This window comes from Megalops cyprinoides, chromosome 25 (assembly GCF_013368585.1).
Source record: "Megalops cyprinoides isolate fMegCyp1 chromosome 25, fMegCyp1.pri, whole genome shotgun sequence".
NCBI classification, from domain to species: Eukaryota; Metazoa; Chordata; class Actinopteri; order Elopiformes; family Megalopidae; genus Megalops; species Megalops cyprinoides.
This window is the reverse complement of record NC_050607.1, coordinates 5,422,949-5,443,986: the sequence shown is the minus strand read 5'-3', so window position 1 is coordinate 5,443,986 and position 21,038 is coordinate 5,422,949. Positions and strand designations below refer to the sequence as shown.

General features: G+C 41.7%; 1 protein-coding gene across 5 annotated transcripts in view; it reads right to left on the bottom strand.

Annotated features, from left to right (window-relative positions):
* Positions 1 to 461: 461 nt before the first annotated feature.
* The window catches only part of LOC118771788 (synaptotagmin-1-like), a 186,969-nt gene continuing 166,392 nt past the window's right edge, over positions 462 to 21,038 (bottom strand). For all 5 annotated transcript variants that reach the window (XM_036519821.1, XM_036519825.1, XM_036519822.1 and 2 more), the window contains 2 exons: positions 7,363 to 7,496; positions 462 to 4,500 (listed from right to left, as the gene is read on the bottom strand). In XM_036519821.1, the coding sequence (XP_036375714.1) occupies positions 4,294 to 4,500; positions 7,363 to 7,496 (341 nt within the window). In that variant the 3' untranslated portion in view covers positions 462 to 4,293. The remainder of the gene's footprint in view (positions 4,501 to 7,362; positions 7,497 to 21,038) is intronic.

The following is a 21,038-nucleotide window of genomic DNA, read 5'->3' as shown; positions in this document are numbered from 1 at the left end:
AGACCTGTTGTTTAGACCATCTTGCTTGTAATAGTGATACTCTTAAGTTTTCTAAATGCATTTAACCTTTAGACATGCATTATTGGTAAAATGGGCAGTAAGATAAGGGACAGATAACATAGACAGTGTCCGAAATGAACTGTGTGGTCTGCCAGCCAGGTTGGTCAGTGGATGGAAAAAATTCACATTGAAACAACACCCACAGCAAAGACATTTGCAACATTAGGTGTTGTGGGAATGTCTCCTTTATTAGTTGAGACAACTTTCAGTGTCATTCATGATTTAGTTTTTACTTGAGAAATTTATTTAACTGTTGTCCCTAGAGTGTAATGTGTATGCCAATGTATGCAAATGTGAAAGAGAAGAAAAAAAAATTGTGAAATGGCAAAAATATTAGACCAACACCAACACCAACAAAAGACCAACAAAAAGAGGCAAAAAATTCAGATAAAGAACACATCAACAGGAAATAAAACCCTTTTTATTGAACATTTGTGTATATGAAGTTATATAACAACAATCAGAAAACTCCACAGAGTGAATCACTACACAAAGTGAAACAAAATCGTAAAACACCTCATCAAAAATGAAGGTATACACAGCAATATAACTGTTGGCTCGCTTGTCTGCACGAGCGATATGGCAGGAAAAACACCCCAAACATTTTTACAAGATTACAGAGAAAATTTTCACACAAAAAATACTCAAGCAGGCAGTTGATATACACAAAGGCAACTAGGATCTTTCTACAGCATCAGATTCTAATACTTTACACAGCTTTGTCTGAAAGGGAGGTGTGGCTTTTCTTGTTGAGGAATGATTATCATTGGTCACACAGCAAGTTTAAAGTTTTTATTTTTTTACTTTTTTGAAAAGGACGTTGCAGCGTTGCACGCATGCTTGCGTGGGGAGACAATAAAGGTTGCATCGCGTCACATTGCAGGTAATGGCTTTTTTCATTTGTTGCTTGAAAGTCTGGTTGGTTGTGCAAATTTCAGCGACTTGTTTCATAACCTGATCCAATGCTTTGTTTAATCAGTTAAACTTATATATATATATATATATATATATATATATATATATGTTTTTTTTTTTTTTACTCTAATTTTTTTGAATGTATCATTTTTATCCCATGGAGTTCATCCTAACATTAGCAATATATGCATTTTTTTTATTCTTGGGTTTTTTTTTTTGTCCCAAACATTTTCATAGCTCAGGAATATTCAAATAATATACATCTATTAAAGAAAATAGAACTATGAGGTTCCTTGTTACAAGAGAACACACTTAGGTGGCCTAATGTGACTACATCTAATAGTTCTAGAACAGATATATCTGGGTTGGATCACAATTGGGAATTTAAAAAAAGTAAGATCTGGGAAAAAAAAAACTATTTATTGCAACCATTTTAAAAAGTGCCAACTATGTCTGGTCCCACAATAAAAGTATGAAACAAAACAGAATCCAGTACATTCAGGTCCGCGCTAAGTCATAATAGAAGGGTTGGATGACACCAGGATTTAATAAAGCAGTAGTGTCATATCATTAGTACGTTTTATAATTATTTTAATTGAGTGTATTCATCCCCAGTATAATTACAATAATTATAATCTTACTTGGACAAATATAAAAATATATACAGGTGAGTGTGTGCGTGTGCGTGCACATCTGTGTCAAGTTTTGGTACATCCAACGCATTTCCTATTTCCTGAAATTCCAGTGTGGGACCTGTGAGCAAGATCGTTAAAAAGAATTGAAACTGAGAGGGAAAACTAAACCAAGGGTAATGGATGGCAGTTGTGTTAAGCTCTACCTACCCTACACAGAATCTACGTGTGCTGTGTCCTAACCATTTAACTGGAAAGGAATATACCCAGATATGACAGGAGTCGTCTTTCTCGGGCAACACCACCCACATAACACTATGGGATGAACATACAATATTGCACAGTGCTCAACAAAAATGCTGTGTGAATTGACCCACTCTCGTTCAAAAACTCATGTTTGCCGTGCATAGCCCATCAGTTCCTGATTGGTCCATAGATGTTGGAACAGCCGGCGCTATGCTTGCTCTTAGCAGTGCAGAAAGGGAATGGCAGTATTACTACAATAATCACTACAGAATAAACTGGTCGCTATCTATTGAGAAATCTACATTTCTAAGCATACACGGCAGTCACAGTGATACACAAAGCTCTCCTTATAGACTCGTATGGAATGACAAATAGCTTTATAATAGTGCTATTAACTACATAACATTGAGAACACTTAGAAACTCCTCCTGAAGCTAGCATCGAGTTCACACAAGAGGTTCTTCAAAGGTAAGAAACTTTTTTTTAAATTGATCAAAACTTTTTCTTTTATTCCTCTTGTTAACCTATAGTAAAGGACACATGGATTCATGTTTTAATTACCTTTACAGACCATTAACTTCTACGGTTTCTGTTGTATGTTTTGACAGCCTTTGCGTTTTGAACAAAAAAAGGCCAGCTACATTTGTCTCAGTTAAGAACTGTGGCATTGTCGTTTTCACATATTCTCCATAACTGACAAACTTGTCTCCCGGATACTCACCCCGGCATCAATCATTTATTGATTAATAATTAATTTATTAATTAATAAGCAACTCAATAGTCTTCGCAACCCAAGCATTGAAAAATAGTGCGATGCCTATCTCTGACACGGGACCTACAGTGCAAATTGGCAGCCATGGAAAAAAATCAAACTGGCAGTAACACATGGCTAGCTGTATTGTCACTGTTTGAAGGCAGTAAAAAGTTTCCTCTCCTATTCAGGATACCATCATGACTGGAGACATCATTCCCAGTAAAGGAAAAACAGGAACTGTTTCCTGGAAGGAGTACGCATGAGGGTAAAGGTCAGGATGTATCTGTTACCTCCCTGAAATTGGCAGTGTTTTTAATTCACGTCAGCTTGTTCCATATGTAAAGTATACTGTTCTACCCAACAAACTACTTATCTTTCAGCTAATTGTACAGTATACCTTTCTTGATTCCCATTGGTTGAAGGCTAAAGAATTGTATAAAAATCCCCATCATATGCAGAATTCCTCCTTCCCAGCCTTTAGCAAAGATTGTTAGAAAAAAAATCATGCAGATACAAAAAATATTCCAAATTGTATCTAAAAAATACTAAGTCCTGAAGCCAGTTGAAACTCTTCCTCCCATTTTCAATCCCGACTCCACACCCTAAACTAAGTATCCAATGACAAGGCGATCAGAAGTAAGACATTAACAAGTTACTGTTATTCAAGCTTGAAGGACACAATGGCTACAGCTTGGTTCAGAGGACTTATTGTGGGGGTTGGAGGAAGAGACAGACGAGTCCAAGAGGACCAGCTAGTTAAAAAAACAAACAAAAAAAACAGACCATTTAAGGTGGCCTTAGAACGAGGACCCATATCATGTAAAAGTAACTGAGGTGAAGCTTTGCCAGACCAGTACCAAAACAAACAAACAATATTACATTGCACTGATATAGAAGGTTTTGGAACATTGGGCTTCAAAGCTAATCTCAGGTCCTCGACTGGGGGAAAAAAAAAAGTATAAAAAGTCATAAGAAACCATGTGCTTATATAATTTTCAGCAGCGTAATTTCCAGGGAACCATATTAGTTAATGGCCTAGTTCTTTTTTGTCCCTCTTTTTTTCTTGGTTTTAATTTTTCAATGGTTTAATAAGTAAACATACAGGCTGACACCGTCCTTTACAACATGAGTATACCTCCACTAGCATCTTGCAGGTTGGAATTTTGTTTTTCTGGAATGCAGTAAGATAGAATTTTGAATCCTGTAATATATATTATCAGCTTTCCTATAGCTCCATTTACATAATTTAAAATAGAACATCTTATTAAAAACATCAAGTTATACACAGATTAGGAAACGCGAAACAACATACAAACACATAAACTAGAAATCATTTAGTCTGCATACTGATATATACAACTGTGTGGTACAATAATTTCAGTCATGCTCTATCTATACAGATCATATTGCTTAAAAGAAGGGGGCACTGGGGTGGGAGGGGGGCATGGGCTTTAGGGGACTGTGGAGGTGAATATGAAAGAGGGCCTCCACCTGGAATGATAACTCAAATCTGAAAACAGGGGGGGGTCAGGAATGGTAAGTACCATTATAATTTGCGAAGGGGTGAGGTTGGGTTTGCTTGGGCAGGGGGGTGGAGAGATGGAAGTGAATGGAGCCATATATCACTGAGGTATGTACACATACTGGCTAAACAGCACTACACGCAGGTGTTGAAAGGCCTTCCCTTTATTTCTTGGCGCTAAGCAGGGCGTCCACTTCCTCCTCGGGTTTCAACACGTGCCACTGGGCGATGGGTCTCCGCGGATTGGCCAGCATGTCCGACCAATGCCGCAGCTCCGTGCCTGTGCTGTTGAGCCCCACAAACACCTTACCGATGGCATCGTTCTTGCCGATCTTGTCATAGTCCAGAACAGTCACAACAATTTGTACTTTCTGTTGAGGAAAAGAAAAGGCAGGGACATAGAAATGGTTAATATTAAATCTGGGGAAGAAAATGGACCAAATAAGTTCCCATTTTATCCAGTTTTCATTGCACTGAGTAGTGATCTAACCACAAATACATCTTCACTGTAATGTCCAGAAGCATGTTATTTTGGTTATAGTTAATTTTAGTTAATATATAGTTAATTTTCCCTTTACAGGTAAAGTGTCTACCCTTGCTAAAGCGCCTCTGTCTTAGAACGGCTGGAAAAAAATCCCTTGTCCTTCGCTACGGGGACACAGTACAGGTAAATTGCCCTGGTTTTCTATTTCTCTTTCTGTATCAGCAGCACTAATAGAGAAGCACATAATTACAGTGATTTCCCTGAAACAATCAACTTCATGGCTTTACAAATATGATCATTATTGTCATTCACAGAAAAAAATAGCAGCAGGATGGGTAGACCACTAAGAGACTAGGCTAGGGGTCAGGGAATAATTTTAAGATTAGACCATGGGTTTTTTTTTTTCCCTGTGGCAAACCTCTGTACAGCTCTTTATGACAACCTTGGTTGAAAAAAAATGTACCACATTGTTGCTGTTCTGCTGCTCCTAATGCATGTCCTAGCTAGAAACCTTGCTATTGGTTCAGTGGGAAGGGTTAAATATTCCATTGTGATTCAAGTTTGTCAGGCACAAAACTGTAAACAGATGAGCAGATTAATCAAAGTTCAGTGGTTATTTATTTATTTCTGTTGCCTTGATGTGAAAGCAGCAAATCATGCATCAAATGCAGGCGGGAAAAATGAATTCGTTGACGAAGAGCTTTGATTACGTTTCGATCTGTGGTCAGGCCGAGAGCTCACTATCTGTTCATTACTTGTGCTATGCGGTTGCCCTTGGTAGGCATACCTAATCTTCCACATAATGGATTAGCGGAAGGGGGGGGGCGGGGGGGGGGGGGGGGGACTGCAGTTATTTCAAAGAGAAATAACTGCAGTCACATCAGGGGTGCATACTCTATTTTCATGTTCTTTGTGTTTATTTATATATTTTGAATGAGCAGATATGAAGAGCTCTGATTAGCAGTCACACGTACAGAGTAGCAAACAGCTGCTCAGTGTGACTTGGAATTGAAAGTGAACCTTGGGAACAAATTGCTGTATCTGAGCTTTGAAGTGTTTAATCCATTTAGAGCAATTAACTGCGGTCTGCTTACAAGGAAAGGCAAACTCAGACACTGTCAGATGACATCATGAATGCAGTCACATACATATGATTTCCTTCTGTATCAAATCCCCTGCCACAGAGGCTACACCCCCTTTTTCACTTTCTGTTGTATCTGAGTGTGATGGAGTGCCGTCACTACGGTTGACTATGCGCTCTGACTGCCATACCAACGAGCCTGGCTCTTTGGCGTCGCGGTCAAAGTCGCATGTTTGGTACCCCGTAGCTTCTCTCAAGCTTATTGGTGGCCACATGGCTAGCTAGCTGAGATGTGTAAATTATGAATAACAGTCAAAGATGTTTTTATGTAACATTATCATAAAGATAATTTAATCTATGGTCAACGTTGTACTCAGAGCACTAGGTAGACACCCTGATCTAAATAATAACAAGGTTCTCAGCTCAGTTGTATTACACAGTGGTAGAATTTCCCCATGTAAATCATGCTCGAAAAATTCACCATGCATGGCTGTAATTAATGTATGACATTGTAGTCTTTACCTCAGAAGGGTAGGATAGTGTGCCTGTGGTTTAGAGTCATATGTGAAGTCATATATGACCTTTGAATTCGGCTTCTTTGCTCGTCACATGACAATGCGGACCATGAGCCAAGTTACAGTGGGTTGTACATAATAATTGTCAAATGTGAAGTCTGCACTACAGATGTCAAACAAGGAAAAAGTATGTTAATGCATAGGTAGTAATATCGGAAAGTAGGAAACATTTCATAGGCATGATAAATAGATATATTTCAATATAATGTGGAGTGGCAGAAGTCTTCATTCTATGAAGAAAATTCCGAAGAACTTCATTGGTTTTGGAGTGAATCCTGTTCCTCCCCCATGTCTGATACTACTTTGAAACCTGAGTATCTTTGGAATTTGTTACCTGCTTTCACTTTTAATTGTCTGGGGGAAATGCCAAAACAATGAACTTTTTAATTAGTTTCACAACAGGGAATATGCGCTGAGTGTTGTAATATTATGTGTTATTTTGCATTGTTTAAGCAGTTGCATTGGCAGCTGTTTTCTCTGTGGACATTAACTGCAGGAAGGTACGAGCACTCATTTTCCTTATTGGATAAATATGCATTAGCACATACAATGCGGTGGTAATTAATAATAGATTGTGCCTTGCCAATAACTCAGACAGTAGTTCACCTGGTATACTGCAGTTTGAAAAATACTGGCAAGAGAAGAGACATTCTTGCCAGCACTGGGTTATCAGAAATGTTATCAAAAAAAGTACAGGGTGGTTCTGGTATAGTGGTTGCAATATTAATTTAACATTTAAATACTGAGAGGTGAACGAGACACAAACTTTAAACAGGATTCTGTTCTTAGTGTCTTATTTATCCGTTTTCCCCTGTGAACCACCCAACCCGCAAAACGGCCCCTCCCTCACCAGTACATTCACAGCTCATATTCCTTGACTGTTGGCTCTGAGACGAAGATGGCTCAAATAAAAGAACTTAAAATCCTGTTATCCACTTACAGCCACCAGTCCACGACCCAAGAAAAAACCTATGCATTGAATTTAGTCAGATTTAGCTGTGGCGAATGCATATGAAATGCTTGCAAACTAGAATTGCTATTTGAAAATCCAACCTTAGTAAAGGTTTTTCTCAATGAGGAAGTCAGTCATTACCTGGATTTGTTCGAATGGCACTTCGAAGCTGAAGGACTCGTTGTAGTAGGGGTTCAGTGTGTTCTTTTTGATTGTCGTTTTCTTTTTCTTCAGCCTCTTCCCGTTTTGCATCAGATGGATTTTAACGTATGGATCTGTGGAAGTGAGACAGACTATGTTCAGAAACTGCACATTGTCACAACCTTGTAATAGAGATGAACCTCTTAGGTTTGTAACACCAACAGACATCAAAACATCTATCTCTTTATGCACCACACTTAAGAGATGAAGTGTAAAATAGAGCCGGACGTGGGTCTACGTCATATGAGATCGCAGTGACCGAGAGTCTGAAATGATCAGACATTTTAGGGTTCATTCTTTTCAGTCTGTTGTTGTTACCTCTAAACTTCTTTCTTCCCCAACCGGCCTAATTGGAATGTATTACTAGACAGATTAGAGGTCATGTGAGCAATCGGTTGTACCATTTATGCCCTTTCCCTCATTAGCTTCTTAGGGAATCTCTGCATGTTGCAAGTAATACAGCGGCTGTATCAGTCTGGCAGTTCTCACCGTCTCACCCACTCTGTAGCCTTAGATAAGAAGTGGATCTAAGCAGGGGTCTCACTTCATGAGGTGAAAAGGCAGAGGTTGGCGATTTACTCCACTGTGAGGAAGTCAGATCTGTTACGTGGTGAACACAAGGTATTGCAGGGACTGTAGTCTCATTTTCTGAGGCTACGGCCAAGGCAGCCAGACTCCAGCATCTTTGCGCGAAGCTCACAACTCTTCCTAAGCTGTTCAGTAATCAGGTCGAGAGTGCTTGTTAGAGATGCAATCAGGACTAGCAGCCCGGCAGGTTTATCATTAGCAATCAAGATGCTGAGGTAGGACTCGTGACTTATTTATGCACTCTGAATGCTAATCAAGTGCAGGAACATGGAAGGAAATACAGCATTCTGTGAAAGGCAAGACGAGATTCTGGAGTGCAGAAGAGGCTTGCTAATGACATCATAAAAGGCAGATTAAGTGAAGTAAATGCTAAATCGTACTAAATGAGGAGAGGTCCTCCAATTCATCTTCAAGAGACAGGGTGAGGTTGGCTCATTTAGTGAAGCCAAATATGAGGGCAAAGGCATCCAGACTGACGAACCTGCATAAACGGGTTTCACTCTCTAATCTCAATAAGCAAACACACAAAGAAAAAAATATGGAAGGAGTCTATCATTCCTTTCCTTCCCCTGGGAAATTATGCTTAGAACTATTTTCAGCATTAAGTGGCCATCCCATATGCTGCATATTATTAGGGATTATATAAAACCTCGTGAGCAATGCTGAAAAGGCAAATTTTGACTCTGAACATCTGTGGGCTGCTGTAGCAGTAGCAAATATTGGTAAAGCTTAATTCCCCTAATCTTTTATCCAATTTAGAGGGATAAGGTCTGCCAGCGAATTAACGGGAGTCATACCAGCGCCGTTTTCGGTGCGTGAGAGAGAGACAGACTCGTGTGGGAGGGAACATTTATTGTGGCTCTTATTATTACTGTGAAGGGTTTCTGATGATAAAAAAATACAGTAGATGGGGCATGCATGAATGGGTCTGCGCTATCTAAATTAGAATCTCCTCTAGTGTTGTGCGGACTGCAGCATACGGGCACAAACACTTTTTATCGTTTGCTACCTTCTACAGCATCATTTGCATTTAAATCCCTGCAGCCAGTCGCATTCTGCCTTCAGACGGGAATTAAAGACTCCGCTTGTATTGTATGTAATTGCATAATAACAGGTTCACTGTGTTAAACAATGTGACGTTGCTTTCTCTGCATGTCTGTAGTTTTGAAGTGTTGTCATGTACTTGTGTGCAACTTGCATAATTGCATTCATCAGCGCTGAACTACAGAGAACCAACAGGGGAGAAAGTGGTGAGGCTCACAGCCTTCAGATGAGTGGTGTTTTCTTACAAATTCTTCCCTGAATTACGGGCAAAGTGGCCAGCGTCTGCGGGAGTACATTTTTGGCTTGGCGTCACTAGAGAATGAGCAGCTGCGGGAGGTTAGAGATGGAGATGATGATCCCTTTAGGTTTGGGCAGTTTATACCAGGCACCCGTAAGCCAGGCCACCTCAAACAGATGTGTGTCAGAAACAAGTCCAGTCCAGTCCAACAAGACCGTCCAGTTACAAACCCAGCTCCCTGACCCCTCCTTCACATTGCTTAATTTTACACTTACACATAATGGTGAAATCCATTAGTCAAGGTCCCAGTATTGATCAAATGACAATGCCACCATGCAAGGTTAAAGGTGAAAGGGCACTCCATCTTAAACGATCTCCAGCCTCACTCAGGAGGCGAATTAATTTATCGAAATACTCAATATTAAGAGGCTGTGGAGGATTTATGCTTCATCCATGTTATTTATTTCTCTACCCCGAGTATGTTCACGTTGCAACCCAGACAGGGGGGGGGTCATCATCATCCTCTTTCTGTTCTGTCAGGCCTGAATCTGCTCTGCTGGGACGCTGAACTCCCACTTAAAAAATCCCAGGCATTTCCTTGCTTTTCAGCTGTTCTAAATACCTTCTCTTTTTTTTCCTTTAAATCTCCACACACAGGAAGGCGCATTCCAGAGCCGAAGACTCGCGCCGAATCCCGCGCTCTTACCATATTAGGAGCACGGCCACGCGGAACTCACAGCAGAGCGTGCAGACTGCCCAGCCAAGAGAACCGACCGGCGGCAGGAACATCACATCAAAAGCTGGCCCGGTTCCCATCCAGCCCGGTCTTATTTTCTACGCAATTTGTCCAAGCTCCCTCCCTTAATGGCCAATTAGCGTCAGGGTTTTTTAGATTGGTGTGTGTTGGGATGACGATTAAATGTTGCAGAGCGTGTGAATTAGCGTGTGATAAAAGGGCAGGTAAGTTGATTGATTTTCTTGACCCGCAAAACAAACAAGGGCTAATGATCTGTGACTTTGAATCTGAATGTCTCAGGTTACTTTTTAAAAAATATCACCGCACATGTAATAAAATAGAGCCCATAATCACACTGCTCACTCTGTGATTCTGCGGTTATTGAATAGAATGGCTTTGTAGCTCAGCTGGTTTGCATACAGTAAAACTACCCCTTTTTGGCAACAGATCAGTTAATCTGAGTACATTTCCTGTAATTAAATATTACATAAACACACTTTGAAGATTTAGCTTCTTAGTCATTACCATTGCATAAAGAAGTCTTTCTAATGAGGGCAGATATGCTTCCTTATTGTAGAATCATAGCGCCACCTGGTGCCAGGCATAGACACTGCAGATGCATTAACCCACTGGTTAGTTATAAGTAATAATCATCAGATATATTTACACCATTATTACCACATTCACATTTTGAGATAAGAGACATTGCTAGTGCATGATTTCTTGCTGTATAAAACTACAGTCCCTTGACACAACAGTGACTACCTGGATTTTACTGTGACACATGCTCCCTGTTGATTTGTAAAGCTTAATCTTTGATGAGAGAACCAGTAAGGGCTTACAAATGTAGAGAGGAACTGTGTAATCCTGTCTCAAATTCTTAAGTTCACCTTAAGCCAAAAGCAACCTTTGCTCAGTGGTATAGCAATTACAGGATATTTCTTCTGAATGCTTTTCATGTTAGTTGTTATTCTGGCTGTCCAAAGTGAGCAGAAAAATCTGCTAGACTGGTATTTTTCTCACATCTAAGAGGAGAAAAAAGCTTAAGTTCCTCAAATGTCTGTCCAGGGGCAAAACATCTAGGGGGGAAGTGATTGAAGGTCCTTGAAATTACTGAAGGTGTTTTTGGGGGAGAGAGTCTAAATCTTCCACATTGACAACAGAGGATTGCACTATCTTACATACAGTGCAAGCTGTCAAGTGTGTCTTGAGTTTTGAAACCCACTTTGCTCTTCCATGCTTCTTCACACTGTCTGTGTTTCCAGGCTTTTTAAATTGCCCGAGTCATTGGTTCTCTGTCCAGTGTAGGGATAATGCATAAGACACGGGCATTTGGAGACTGTCTACAATAAGGAAAATCCAGCCTTTCAGCATGAGCGGCACTAATGCAATGTAGCAGAGTGGGAATATGCATTAACACATACAAAGTGCGTGCACACAAACACAGCTATACTTGCACAAAGGAATGCACACAAATACACACACACACACACACACACACACACACACACACACACACACACACACACACACACACACACACACACGTGCATGCACAAAACGCTCTCAGTGCCTGCCGTATGGGGCCTATGAAGAGGGGGGAGCGTGGGCTGGAAGATCCTCATCTTTATTGTAAAGCGTTTTGGGATGCTGTGGGGACTGTAAATTTATGAGGCAGATAATTGTATTTGGAATTATAACCATACTGGGATTTTTCAGTGCTTAACCGGCAACTGGAAAGTACAATTTGATTTATGGAGGTCTCACTTGCATCAGCTATGTTATCTTGATCCAGGAGGGTTGTGGCTGCAGAAGATAAAGGGGTGTGGACAGATTCATACTCCAGACACTCAAGGTCAGCTTCAGCTTTTTTTCCCCCCAAATTATAGGGATGGGGAATAGGGTTGTGTTAAGCTGATCCAGGATCAGTTGTTGAGGGTTAGAGAACCTGGAGAGGAATGAGTAAGGCTGTGAATTGTAGCGGCAGTGGAAGCTGAGCTCCAGCAAGGAATGTGTGACACTGAGAAATAGCCGCACCTCTCCCTCCCTGGAAATAGACCAAAAGAAAAATCTAGCATTCAGCGAGAAACTGCAACACATTCAAATTCAAGTCTACGACTGTCTGGCACTGTCTGGCCGTGATCCTCCACACATAGTTCATTCTGTTCTGAGATACCGTACCTCATAAAGCGGATGCATTCAACCTGTGCGACAGAAGCTAGGTACACGCTCCCTGACCAGCAGGCCATCCGAGATAACCTTCGCATTACCCAGCTATCACCGCACGCCAAGGTGAGTTCAGCGGCCTTTGCGGGTCATATCCGGCTCATTTCAGTTCGTCTTACCTACATGTGGTAATCAGCTTGCCGTGCGCCTGTACATACCCGTGTGCACCGAGCTGTGGTGCCGTGGCCGTCATCTTCCTCGGTGTGTTTTAGCATGGACCATTAGGCCAAAGATAAACTTGTGTTTGCCCCCCCCCCCCGGCGTTGGGATAATGAAGGGGGATGACGGGGGCTGGGGGCATTTCTCATTTCGGTTGTTGGCGGGACTGGCGTGGTGAGCCTGGCTTCTGATGAGGAGGGACTGAGGGAGAGATTCATCTTCGCTAATGCGGCCCTAAGACAGACACTTATACCCCCAAGTGCCCGGGACAGCTGTAAGTCTGCGTTACTGCAGCGGGTTGGTTCCAGTTCACACAACACAATATAAATATGCTTCATAACCTGCCTCAGTGTTCAGAGTACATTTGGCACCATAATTCTCTGGTTAGAAATACAGCTGCTATATTTTGCCACCGTGTAACCCATCATGCCGAGTCTTGTATGAGTGCAGTGTAAAAGAGTTGATGTAATTGGCTCTGAAACAGTCAGCCAAGGGCACTGACATCCTTTTGTCCGATTGACCTGTGAATTGATCAAATGCCTCTGTGCCCGCTTTGTTCTCCAAATCTTGCTCGTCCCTTCAAACACAGGATTTTTTGATGCAGAAAAATGGAAAAGACAGTTTGAGGACTTCTCGGGACACAGCCGCGGTGTGAAATTGACAGGATCCTCATTTTAAAAAGCCTGGAAACACAGACTGTGAAGAAGCATGGAAGAGCAAAGTGGGTTTCAAAACTCGAGACACACTTGACAGCTTGCACTGTATGTAAGATGGTGCAATCCTCTGTTGTCAATGTGGAAGATTTAGACTCTCTCCCCCAAAAACACCTTCAGTAATTTCAAGGACCTTCAATCACTTGACCACTAGATGTTTTTCCCCCACAATGCCCCTGGACAGACATTTGAGTGACTTAAGCTTTTTTCTCCTTTTAGATGTGAGAAAAAATACCAGTCTAGAGACTTTCCTGCTCACCTTTGATGGCCAGAATAACAACTAACGTGAAAAGCATTCAGGAGAAATATGCTGTAATTGCTATACCACTGAGCAAAGGTAACTTTTGGCTCAGGGTGAACTTCAGAATTTAAGACAGGATTACACAGCTCCTCTCTGTATTCGTAAGTCCTTCTTAATCAGTCCCCACTAGCAGTACTGTATTAGCACTCTACAGTGTGTGGTCTATGCTGTGTGTCAATTATGTGATGCATTATACTCCAAATCTATATTGACCCTGGTCCCTGTCCTGGAGGCAATGAATAACAGGACAGTTAGTAGTCTCGTAAAGAAATAGTGAACGTGAAACCGTTACGATTTCCTCATCTCCTGCTGCTCCTTTGTGTTGATGTCCGTTCACCAACGTGTGTGTAACGCTACACTGCAAAGGGTACGTCCACAGTGCTGTGATGCTAACGATTGCTCAGCTGAAAGGGTATTCCTAAATGTTGATGAAGAGGGGACATTATGAATCCACAATTTTGAGGTGATTGTTTGGCACTGGCATATAAAGCCCCCCAAAAATCCCCATCCATTCCAGCTGGATAATGGCAGGGGTGAAAAGAATAAAATGTTTGCCGAGAGAAATTGATTTCTAAGTTTGCGGAATCAACTGCCTTGTGAAAGATTATGATAACAGCCCTGATAATGAACAACAAAACCCTATGCAAGCTGAGGCAGGGAACACATACTGATTAGAATGCAAAGCCTTGAATTTTTAAAAATGTACCATTGATTTTGGGTTCATGCTTGATGTGTCTCTTCCATTTTAACATTCGTGCAGTTGTGCTCTTATTTTCCAGTAAGCAATCTGACACAAAATGGAGTGCTTGTACATCTTAACAGCATGACAGACAAAGATTGAAACATGAGCTGTTGCATCAGTGGATGCAAAACACTTTCCACTGCAGGAGGTGAGCTTCCTCACAGAGCAGGCCAAAGTTGACAAAGCTGCTTCTGTCACACAATCATCTAAGAGTAATCAAGAGTAGGGGCTTCCCTGGTGCCCTGGCTAAATTCCCCAAACAGTGCTCTTTCAATCTGGCCATCTAATAATCCTTTAATGTAATTTGCTAAATAACTCACTCCCCTCTCTGCCTCATCTGATGTGTGGTGAGCGTTCTGATTCAAAATGGCTGCTGTGTATCACCCAGGTGGGTGCTGCATAGTAGTGATGATGGAGGAGAGCCCCCCCCTCTGTAAAGCACTTTGAGAACCTTGACAGGCTGCTTTTTAAAGGTGCTATAAAAATGTAATTTGTAAGTATTATCTAATCACAAAACCACAATGACCCCCCCCCCACCCCCTCACCCCCCCCAAAAAACCTTTATTGTTTTCTCTTACCATCCACAGCAAGCACATACAAATAAAAGGGTGTCTGACAGGCATGTCAGTGGTGTGTTACAAGCTTTCTGAATCACAAAGGAAGAAAACTCCCCAGATGAATCCCATGGAGATTTCAGATTGAATTGGTGCAGCCAAGTGCATGCTCATATATCAAGCAAAGGCAGTGAGATCTAATACTGGTACCAGGATATTCACTTTCACATCAACTACTGCCAGCAGGGTGCCAAATGAGCTATACCAACCAGCCCAGCTAAGATGACATTTAAAATGGAAAGATTGCATGTATATCACATCTCACCCATTCATGCATGTTTTTTCCCTGATCACATGGCACATTTGTATTAAAGGTCTACTGAGACATATCAAATGTGAAAAGAAATTGCATCTATTACTGAAATCCTTTCTGACATTCCAGTACCAAATAGGTGCTTTGTTGGCTTTCTTTTTATGTCTGCATCAACATTTACCTTCTCCTGTGGCTTATGTGTTATCACATGTCTCTAGCGGGTATCGCCAGCTTGCTAGTTTTACATTAGAGTGCGTGTTGTATTCATGACCGCTCAGGCAATTTTGTTAGACTATGATTAAAAGTCAGGCGGCTGAAATTGCAAAGAAGATTTAAAACAAAAAAAAAAATCCTCTTGGTTCTGTCACTGTAAGAGATGGTGGGGTTACCTGTAGTTTCCTTCTTGCTGCATTAGGACTGTGTGCCTGAGGAAATGGCAAACCTAACACAACCTAACACAAAAACACATTGCAAAGGGCCGCTCTGAAGGGTCAGGCTTCAAGATCATACCGACGGGTAACCTGACAAGCATCAAAACAGTGCCAAAATTAGACGCACAGCCTTCCTCTCCACAGGCAGAAGCACGACATTATACATCACACCAGAAAGCATCCGGCTCCTTTAATCTATACACTGGAGCCAGATGGCCTATTCCACTGCAGACACTGACAAGACACCGGGTTAAGCAACACTCGGGTCTGTCGGAAAAAGCTGTGGTGTAAGAGCTTCTTAGCCTTTATGTACACATTCATCATGGGGTGAGCTACATGTGCATTTGACTGCCTTTTTGGTTTTATAGAGGCAAATGACACATCACACATAGGACAGTGTGTAACTGCACACTCCTCCATCACCTGAGCACAGCCTCTATCCTCTTGAGTTACAAGTCATATGGAGAGTCATATGTTCCCCTCTGCTCTATTCCAAGCATGCTACATACACATACATATATACATATATATATATATATATATATATATATATATATATATATATATATATATAGTGCCTGTTATTAAAATCCCCTGGCCCCTTCTGGGATGAAAACTCTTATCGGAAAGCAACAAGCTTTTCACGCAAGAAATAAAACAGATTAACCCACCTGTCAAAAGCCCAACGGCTCTGCACGGTGTCCAAGCAACAGGGGTCCATTAATAACAGAATCGCTACACTAAAATGGCTCTGGAAAGGTCCCCAAGTCATCTATAAAGCAGCAGCCTCGGGCTGGGAGCCAACAAATGGCAACGTACAAGGAACTCCTTTGCCCCTCGCTCTAGTCGCTGCCTCCACTGATTGGTGCAAGTGCGTTATGGGAGAGGAAGGATTTGGACAATACCCCAGATTTTACCTATTGTGCCCACTTGCCACACTCACACGGGCCAATTTTATTTAATATGAGGCACCTTTCACCATCTGTGTTGATGGCGAAATGCAGCCTCGCAGACTGAACTCCGTACCATGAACACCGAGCACACCAAGCTCATTAAAAAAAGTACCACAGTGCTATCTACTTAGTAATTAATTGGTAAAAACTTGGATGATGGTAAGGCTGATAGGATAGCTTTATTTCTGTTGACATTTTGTTGGTTACTTGCCCTGTGGAGGGAACCTGCCTGCAACAGTACAGTAAAATAGCTTCTCATTTTTGGAGACTGTCTTCAAAGGGTCCATTAGGAATAGGCTTTTGTCCAACTTCTGAATTAGTGCTTCTAATCTGGACCTACGAATCCAACACATTGTTTTTGTGAGCATTGCCTGGAACCATTATGCAATTTACTCAATTAATTCATGAGTACAAAAGATAGTTTAAAAGCACGTTTGAACTCTTTGTCACCACATTACCACAATTCATCACTGTTGCTTTGTAATGACCACACTAATACATTTCAAAAATCAAAGTTTTAGGAGTTCTTTTTTGTAAGACAGGGATGGCTATTCATTAATATTTTAGCATCACAGCCTTTATTTTATAGCCTCCTTTCTGCTCTCTAGATCTGTCTCATCCTGATTAAAATTACAGCAGAGGGACATGGCTAGGAATCGCATAATGAAGGAGATCCCCTGCACATTGCTAACTACAGGAATAATGTTACATTTGCTTAGAAAAGGTGTGATCAGCCATACTTTTCCTCTTTGGGGTTATTTATGAGCAAAATGGACAGACAGGTGCGTCAGCTTTGCCAAGGAAATGCTTAGGGGACCGTTTCGGGGGAAATCACTCACCTGCGTGTGATTTCACCACAATTGCAAACACTCCATTGAGATGTTGTACTGCCTTCCAAAACCACACGTGTCATTTGGCAAGAAATCATTTTGGCCCCAATTAAAATGTAGCTTCCCAAAGAAAGGAGAATAGCCATGTTCATGTTATTTTTCATGCCAGCCTCTACCACTGTCCAATACTGCAGACATTGTCTGTAAAACATAATTGTATGGGCAGAGGTTTTACTTAGTAGGGTTACATAATTTGTTCATTTCCTGTATCAACAGTTGGGGCTGTGTGGTTGAGTGGTTACAAAATGTGGCTTGTGACCACATCAGGTGATACTGCTGCTACAGCACTGAGTCAGGTAATTAACCTGAATCTCTTCAGAAATAAACAGCAAGCTAAACAAAAGAATAAAATGTGAGATATGCAAATCATCCTGGATGGTGTATGCAAATAAACGATGTGATGTCCATTTGCTTTCCCATCAGCGTTTCAACTTTCCATTTGTTCGGTTGATTACGTGCACCGTTCATAAGTCATTTCAAAGTTGCAGTGCCACACATACAGATACAGAAGGCACATAAAGACCTTCATTAGTCACCATTTGCAGAGGCAGTAAACTCCAAATCCAAACAAAAATGCAATTATACACTTCCTATTAAACAGTTTAGTGTACTCATTTTAATAACACTAGTTTTCTTAGCAGAGTTCTTAATGGACTTGCTGTGTTATTTGTACATTTTTAACAAACTGGGATAATTTCTGGATCTCCTCCAAATTATTTCTTTTTCATTGATAATTAGACATCTTTTAACTGAAATATCTGCAATAAATGTGCTGCATACCAATTAGACTCTGTAAACAAGTATGAACGCCAGTGGAGAAAAGGAGTTGCCAAATTGCCCTTCATCAATTACTTTTCCTCCTTTTGAAATTCAGTGTCATGATAGGGATACTAAGTAATTATGGTCATTACACATGCCACAGTAAGATCTTAACAGTGATTTTTATACCAGAATGTTGACTGTGCTAAGTGCAACCTACAGTTCCTGATGAAATAATATAGTCTCGAATGAAAGAGAGCGCTAGCACGATCTTGCGGTGTTTTTTTTTTTTTGCCTTAAGGCATCAAAATGAATTTGTTCTGTTTGGCAAACGCTCATTTCATGAATCGAGCCAAAGGCGACAGCTCATAATGAGGACACACTGGTTCTTTCCAAAGAAAATAACTATCTCTGTCACAAAATAATTCAGTATTTTCTTTTTTTTTTTTGCTTTCAGCAACATATTTGAAGGTAAAAAGGCAAAACCAAACTTACAAAAAGAAAAATAAATAAATAGAAGCACCACCCAGAGATGAGATTTTGTAAAGGCAGCTTGAAATACCACATTTTCTTTTCCCCTCTCAGCTCTGACGGGAGTCCTGGGGTTCTGTACTGCTTTGTGAAAGTCTGTCTGAAAGCCAGCGCTCTCACAGTGGATGCTGAATGATGTGTCCTCTAATCCAGGCTCCCTTGAGTCAACACTTCCAGACTGAAGCTGCCTACCTGCCTTCCAGGTACGTCCTCTTCTCTTCTGACTCCGATTAAAACTCTCAACAAGCTTCTCCCCTTCCTTTTTACTTTGCCTTCTGTCCCCCCCCCCCCCCCCCCCCCACCAGAGCTCCCCAAACTCACATCAGTCACTGACTATGGAACGCTCAGCGTGTTAGAAAATATCTAATTCTGAATGAAGTCGTTACCTGCAGCTGGGTTAGCCTTCAATTTGTGCCTTGAGCTACGTGTGTATAAACATGCAAGTGTTGCGGTGTGAGTCACTGAAATATTACACTTGTAAATCCAAAGGGCCACAACATGACATTTGCCTTCAATCAAGAGGAAAACAGTACGAAATCTTTGCAGTACATTATGTGCATTGCAATTCCAGGAATTTGCCCCAAAACATATGGCATGTAGATAAATAAAACTCATTAACATCAACACACTGCATTTCATCTGAAATAATTTCTTCCATGTACGTCCCCAATCAAAACAGCTTTTGCCAGCTACCGAAGAACACCGCTGCACATGAAGGACCGACTTTCAACTAAATTGCAAACGGTGCCTTCTGATTGGTTTGCCAATATGATGGACGACTCTGGACACTTACAAATCCCCTTCCTGCCTGGGAAGAGATGCAGACGGGTGTGAACTCATGCATATATGATCAGCAGAGCTGCGGTCCAGGGGAAAAGAGGCTTCCCAGTAGTTACTCAGCCCGCTGACAGATGAGAAACAGTTTAATGTTCAAGCAGGTGGGTTCAGCTCTGTGGGCTGGCGAGGTTGTCAGCATAGGAAAATGACTCAGGTGTGGTAACTGCAGCGAGAGGGAGAGGAGAGGAGGGTAATGATTTGGAGCCGGTCCAGCGGAGGCAGGGAAAAGCGGACCCAGCTGTGGCTTAGCCTCTACGTTGGTGGAGATTCATGTAGGTGTTTTTTTCATTAATCCTGGACTGATAAAGTGTCAGGCCCTGAATAAAAGGAAGCATTTTCGGCTAAGACCTATTGTGAACATGCGGTAGGCCCTCAGTGTTGCCTAACACCTCTGTCCCAAGGGATGCCACTCAGATTTGGTGGCTCAGGTCAACACAAAGGCCTGCTTGAGACTAATTCTCACATTTGTTTAATGTGTCCCTGGGGGTGATTCCAGGTGCCTTACCTAGCAAAAAAACTACATCATCTGACAACAGCAACAACCCTCACATTTAGTTTGGAGACACTCCATCAGAGATGTTTTGCAATATCTTCTCAGCAGAAAATTACAACCGAGTTCCAGTAACTTACTTTTTTGCATTTGCTTGAATGTACTTTCACCAACAATTACGACTCCTCTTATTTTAAAATGAAAATTACAGACACCTCATGTGTGTACGCATTGTTAATCAATAGAATAGCATTATTATGTCCCACAGCAAATGAAAGCACATGCACAGAAACCTTTCAAAAGAGAGAAAAAAAAAACATTTTCTTTTGGCTAGTATGCTGAAATTATTCTCCCAAAAACCCTCCTTTCATGTAAAGAAAGGATAGCTGGGGGGATCGCTTTTGCCTGAATGGAGCAAAGCATTATGGAAGCAGGGCTGATGATCCATCACTCCGTTCCCTCCACCCCCTCGGGGAGAGGCGCGCTCCGTCTTCCTGCTCTCAGATTGATGAAAAGCCTCCTGAATCCCGCCGGCTCCAGCTTCACGCAGCGACAGCTGAGCACATACAGAGGTCAGCGTGACCTCTGAGCGTATCAGACAGTAAAACTGTAACCCTCTGTCAGAACCCCACAACTGCAGCTCTGGCCTCTTCTTTAAGAGGACACTCAGGCTTTAGCGTAGGTCTGGTGTGAGGGCCTCATAAAAGCACATTTTAATCCATAGTGTGAGATGCAGGAGGGTGAAGAAAGGATACCTGTTGCGATACCTGGGCCTTGTAGCATTTCTGTTAAAGCCTAAGTTGGATGCCCACAAACTGGTTTGGCGAGATGAAGTGTGTGGAAGTGGGATGGAGTTGTGTCCAGCTCTTGTCTCCACATCCCCCCCCCCCCACGGTGCTGGCTCCGCCCACACAGTCACACATACTCCCACGCTCAGCAGCAGGTTCGCACCATGTTACACTATCTCACCACCCACGCGGGATCCCTCAGGATATCTACACTTCAAACTGGTGTGTTCTGGCCAGGTATAAAATTACACCATGCAGAAAACAGCACAATTACTGTGGTATGCAAAACTGCCTGCAAAAATGTGTATATGCTGTATACACAC